At 43.7% G+C, this 6,141-nt stretch overlaps 1 protein-coding gene across 2 annotated transcripts; it reads right to left on the bottom strand.

Moving 5' to 3' along the window:
* Positions 1 to 909: 909 nt before the first annotated feature.
* Positions 910 to 5,620, bottom strand: LOC119324042. Of its 2 annotated transcripts, XR_005156733.1 has the most exons (5): positions 5,483 to 5,620; positions 4,220 to 5,389; positions 2,793 to 2,890; positions 2,428 to 2,616; positions 910 to 1,289 (listed from the first exon to the last, which is right to left on the bottom strand). XR_005156733.1 is itself a non-coding variant. In XM_037597773.1 (4 exons), the coding sequence occupies exons 2-3, from the start codon at positions 5,379 to 5,381 to the stop codon at positions 2,835 to 2,837; spliced, it is 1,218 nt and encodes a 405-aa protein (XP_037453670.1). In that variant the 5' UTR covers positions 5,382 to 5,389; positions 5,483 to 5,620; the 3' UTR covers positions 910 to 1,289; positions 2,793 to 2,834. The 2 variants fall into 2 exon arrangements, 1 of the variants encoding a protein (XP_037453670.1); XM_037597773.1 differs by lacking the exon at positions 2,428 to 2,616.
* Between the last annotated feature and the right edge of the window lie 521 nt (positions 5,621 to 6,141).

A 6,141-nucleotide genomic window follows, 5' to 3' on the forward strand; every position in this document is an offset into this window, starting at 1 on the left:
CGCCTACGAATTAAATTTATTTCTTTACTTAAAAACGTAATATTTAACACTATCAGGTCTTTCTTAACATACTACACTATCAGCCCCCCTCAACTCTGTTTAGCAGTTATTTAGCCCTCTCTCAAATCGTGTTGTGTTGAAGCTCCGCCACGAAAAGTTATCTTGATTTTGCAACCCTAAAGTCAGCAAGAGGTGCCAAAAGGATAATGTCGTTGACTGAGTTAAGACTGCACATACCTGCAATGTATTAGCTCAGATATAGATGCATGGGTTGAAATATGATGTGCCAAAATCGAACCCATGCCAGTATGCCTTGGCTTCCATTTGGTTTGATGTACATCGGTAAAAAACGGCTATGGGTTTGCAGTTTGCACCCACTCTCCAAAACCGCATGAGTTGGCACGGCGTAATCATTCGATATTCAAATTACATTTTCTATATCCTTTGCATTCGTGGATTTGGTATCTCCCTTAGATATTTAGTCTTCAGTTCTGAAATGGTTCTTCCATCAGTAATTCAGTAGTATATCTTGGCTTCCATTGGGTTTCATTTTTCTTAGGTAGGCAATGCCATTTTATAAAATAATTATTCTTGGGAATACTTTCATCATGTAATCTAAATATCTTATTATGCTTCTAAAGGTAGATACTGAAACTGCGGCCTCTGTGAATAGGTTTTGTTGGTTCGGAATAGTTTTTTATGTTTTCCACGCAACACGGTCTTAGTTTTATCTTCATGCTATAGTCTCGTCTCTTCTCCAACAGCAAAGTGGCCAAGGTGCAAATCCAAGTTACAGAAGGCATCCCCTGCTACTCGCAAGCAAGAGCAATGATATCTTCTTCTGATACAAATTCTTACCTAAAACGAACCTACACGCACCATAAACGCACGGGCCGGACCAAATAGAAAAGGGAACATCCATCATGGGACAGAACATAGGCAGAGATTCAGAGTTGAAATCTCAACCTGACAAAACATAAGCAGAGATTCGAAGCAAATGCTGCACGCACGCAAGTACTACGTACAGTACTAGACAGCTGACAGGTGTTGACTTGCTTGCCTTGCTTGGAAGGAGCAAATGAGTCAAAGATTAACTGACATGGTCTTCATGAACTGGATAGGAAACAGTAAATTCGCAACAAATTAATCGATGAAGTCCTACGAGTCACAGAGGGCCAATTTCTGGGTTGAGCACAGCGCCCAAAATGGACGAACTCATTACAAAGTTGACCATTACAAGGGCACAACCCATTTCTGCATCACAGCCACCGGAACGTAATCCTAGATACCTGTGGAGCAAAGAATTTCGTCAGCCAAACTAATTTGTATATACAATTTATTAGCGGAAAAGTCATTAAAGCCATAGCTCTCAATTTGGTATGACACAAACAACAGTAAGAGTTAACTTTCACCAGTGTTGTGCCGAAAGCTCCAAAACTGAATCATCTCGGCATTGTTGGACAAAACCAACGTGGGAAAAAGAGAAAAGCTACAGGATAGCACTTCATTTGTACTGCTACACCTTCTACTCTTACAGTAGTTAGTCACAAATAAGTTGGGGTAGGCTAGAGCTGAAACCAACTCGTGGTTCTGGCACGTAGATAGCTAACTTCCACACACCCCTGTTCACGAGCTAGCTAATCGCTAACAAATTGAATTTTATTGAAATCATGCAGTAGAAGCCACAAGGGATCATGCATCATCTTATTAATGGACACACTTCCATCGGCCCAAAACAGATGCTATCTCCACAGCATCAAAATCAATACCCCGAACACTAAAAAAAATATTCATGACGAAACTAGTATTTATGGCGAATCTAGGCATGCCATTTTGATCATGTGTTTAATATTAAGTGTTAAACATCTAACATGACCAAGAGTGAAGAACATAGACTGCTCACAATGCATAGATGCATATAATTTGAACCAGACAAATTATGTTAAACTGAGAGGTATCATACATGCTGAGAAAATATTTACGCAAACCGCCCAACACTAGAATAATCATCCAAGAAAACTGAAAGGAAAAGGATAAAAAATGTACTTTAAAAATTAATGAAAGCATGCTCTTCGAGTCTCCTGACAATAAATAGTTCACCGGGTAGCATAACGATCCAAAATAAACAGTAATGTGAAATGTCAAATGGCATAGTTATAATTCTGTGTAACAAAGAAAGAATGAAGCAAGTGTTCAGGTATTGTCAGTTACCAACTACATATAAATCACACTAGGACTTGATAGATCTATAGCCATGAAAAACTACTCAAAGGCGAGTAAAAAAATGAATTACGAACACAAAAGAGGATGCATTTCATTATGTTACCACTTAAAATATGCACAAAAAGGAGAATGGTCCTCAGTCATCAGACATCCAAGGAACTAGAGGAGAAGAAATTGCACTAACAGTAGGAACCAGGGGAGTACCAAGGAGGAAGTAAATGAAAGCAAGGCAGCTGGATGGACAAGAAAGGTTCCTCATCCAATAGTGAGGTGGTAGCAACAAATAATAGAGAAGGTAGGTGGGCAATGGCATGAGGAAGCAAATGGAGAACAGCTGATGAAGGCATGAAGAGGGTGAGGAGCAGGGCCTGGAGAAAAGATCTAAGATGCAGCCTGCCAGGAAAGCATTGATATGAGTGGCCAGGTGGGCAATAGCTAAGCAAAGAGTTGTATAGAAAATCTTAAAGAGTCCTCTCTTGCCATTTGGTAGTTGAGAAATGGCAGTAAATAGGAAAGCAATTTTTTTTAAAGAACAGTTCAGATACCTCAACATAGATGCAGAAGCTTACCTGCTCAACAAGTACATCACAGTAGCATACCTAACTAGATAATCATCTTATGTGCTGTGAAAGATCAACTCGACCATGTCCACCACCAATGTTTGTTTCTGCAAGCATAAGTCAAAACAATCAATGGCACTCCAAAGAATAGCCAAATAGACAAGAGGAGACATCAACACGATGTTTAGATAAACTCATAGCTGTAGTTTGAATAAAAAAACAGTTTTATACAAGATTGGCAATAGATAAACAAAACCACACCTATTGTTAAATTTAACGAATATACCGAAAACAGTATAAACTGATTATTATTGTAAAAATGAAGAAGATGCACACTCAGACAATCAGCTAGTCCTAAGAGACAAGTTAACCAGAGCCCCATTGGAATAAATAAAATATAGGTCATTCCGAGCAACAGAAATGACGAAGACTATTCAGATTTAGATTATCTTCAATAAATTAGGCTAAAAATCAAAGTAATACATCAATACTAAAAATCCTAGCAACAAAGGTGAACAAGACTATTTAGATTAGAATTTACTCAATTCAGCATTAGTTTCCCTGGTACAAATGGATATTTGCTACTCACAATGAAGACTCCTAAAAGTGACAAAATGAACAATTATTCGCCAATTACAAACAAATTTGACAATATGGACTCGAGATTAGTAGAAAGATTAGCAGATATATTAAATATTAAATGAAAGAAATAGAACTAGCTTTAAGTTTCCAACTGTGTCTATTGAGCTACTTATTTGACATGTCAGTTGGTTCAAGCTACTTTTTTACGCAGTTGTCTTCAACTTCCAACTGTTAAATATCTTGATCTTGAGAGAGAAAAGTGTACTGCAGCTATGCACTGAAACTACCATTATACAGGGATATGTGAATCGGCATGCAAGAGGGAAATTTACTTCAATATTACAAAAATAATTTGCCAGTTTGTTGTTCATTTTTTTTACTGTATGAATATTGATATAATAACATGATAAAAGGCAGTTTGCTAGCTCCGACTTGAACAACAAAAAATACAGAAATAAAGACAACAGTAGACCAATTTCAACCCAACACCTGACTACAAAGCATACAAAAAAAAGATGCCACTAACATAAAAAAATCTATATCATAATCACTACTCCCTTTGATCCATATTAATTGTCACTGATTAGTACAAAGTTAGTACAACTTTGTACTAAACCAGCGACAATTAATATGGATCGGACGGAGTATATAAAACACCACCGCACAAGAATCAGAACAGAAATACTACAGAAACAAAATTGTTGTATGTTGAAGAGGTCATCAAGCAGTAAAGGAAACAAGTGATATGCAAATTGTTAACCTAACACGAAAGAGTATGAACCGTAAATCTGTCAACCAATTATCAAAAATTGGCTTCGTTTTATTACAATCGATATCTGAAGGCATACTATTACCTGCAGTGTAGACACTTTCGAATGGATGATAGTGAGAAAGGGTTCTGGTCTCACCAAGTTTCTTGAACTGCAAAGACTCAAGATTGACCATAAAGAGGACACCGTGTGTCCACACAAACACCACATTATTCTCCTCAGCGAACCCTAGTATGACTTGGCTGCCATTTCCATTCAGGGAAAGTAGCTTGTCCAGATCAATAGTTCTTCCAAGAACCCATGAAGCAACACCATCACGATCAGTCTTCCTCTTCCATAACTGGAAGCTCTGATCTTTCTGCAACAGTAAACCAGGACCACCACCCTCTGCCCGCATAATCCAGAACTGGTAAAACCCATTTTCAAGCATATGCGCTGGCACCCGTATCACAGCTAGGCTTTGCTTCTCCAAATCAAACTCAAGAATTCCAACAAAATTCCCAGCAAGAATCCAGTAAAGAGAATCCCTAACCATCACAGCGGGCTTTCCCGTAAACACCAAGGTGACATCATCTTCATCACCCAAAATATCCGAGGTGGAAACCTTGAATGGAACCGGTGTTGAGACGAGATCACCCCATAAGTTGGTCTCGGAAGAGTAAAGCCAGGCGAGCGCTCGTTTGTGTTGCTTTTGCTTGTCGACGTTGTCCACCACTGTCAAGACCACATGAAACTGTTGGATGTCTCCGGCAGCACGAAGCACTGCCCCATTGATGGCTGTGTTCTCCGCATGTATCACAAGCTCAGGGGGGATGGCAAGGTGGTGCTGTTCGCCGGTGACGGGGTCCCACACCAGGACCTTGTTCGGCCATGCGTTGTGGATGAGCACGAGGCCATGGCGGCATCCAAGGGAGATGAAGCGGTCGCCTTCGCGGCGCTGCAAGGAGAAGCGGCCAGGCGAGACACGATTTGGGGGCTCAAGAGTAGGTACGAAGGGGAAGAGGTCGCTGTCTCTGTTGAAGAAGCCAAGGAGGGGAGGGTTTTGGCGGTGGTGGCGGCGGAAGCGGCGGCAGAAGCGGGGGTCGGAGGCGAGGCAGCGCCAGCGCTTGCAGACAGCGGAGGCGCGCGGGAGGGAGGACGGCTGCGGGGGGAGGCGGAGGAGGATCTCGCGGAGCAGGTTGTCATCCTCCAGCGGACCCGCTGCCGGCGAGAGGTGGCCGCTGCGGCTGGTCATCTCGCCCTCCATGCTGGTACCTGTAACAATGGAGGAGCGGTCAGAGGAGGAGAGGAGAAGTCCGGGACCCGGGAAAGGAGAGGAGCCGCCGGGGTAGGAGTGGCGGCGCTAACCCTAGACGCGCGCGTGAATAGGAGAGGGGCGTCCGGGGGAGGAGCAGACGGCCGGGATAGGGGCGGGTGGCGGAGTGGCGGTGGCCGTCGCCGGCGCTAACCCTAGCGCGAGGGTGTCGCCGCGTCGGAGTCGGGAGGGGAGCGAGTGGCCTTGGTGAAGTGAAGTGTAGAAGAGGCTGCGGGATGTGGGAACTGGCCAAATGGGCCGGCCGTGAGCACGCCAGCACGGCCCACCATGAGCCAGGCACGGCACGGGCTAAACGGGCCGTGCCCGGCATGCGGCATGCCCTGGGCCGTGCTTGAGCTGCTAGGCTGAGCACGTGGGCTGGCACGGCACGGCCCGATCATCTTTTTCTCTATATGGCCTAAACATTAGCCTAAAGGTAAAAATAGACCCCAAAAACTCCCGGTAGGCCAAACAGCAAGCAGCCCAGCCCGGTTAGCAGTTGGGTCATGCCTGGGTTGCAGGTTGTAGCACACAGGCCGGTCCGGTTAGCAGTTGGGTCGTGCCTGGGCTGCAGGCTGCAACACACAGTGCCAGGCATGATTAAGATTGGTCGGGCCGGCCCGTTTGGCCAACTTTGCTGGGAAGAGCATCTCCAACATTAGTTTTTGCGGGGTTCAACAGAGTTTGCATGGGCTGCCCAAAAAACTGATTT

Source organism: Triticum dicoccoides, chromosome 6B, assembly GCF_002162155.2.
Source record: "Triticum dicoccoides isolate Atlit2015 ecotype Zavitan chromosome 6B, WEW_v2.0, whole genome shotgun sequence".
NCBI lineage: Eukaryota > Viridiplantae > Streptophyta > Magnoliopsida > Poales > Poaceae > Triticum > Triticum dicoccoides.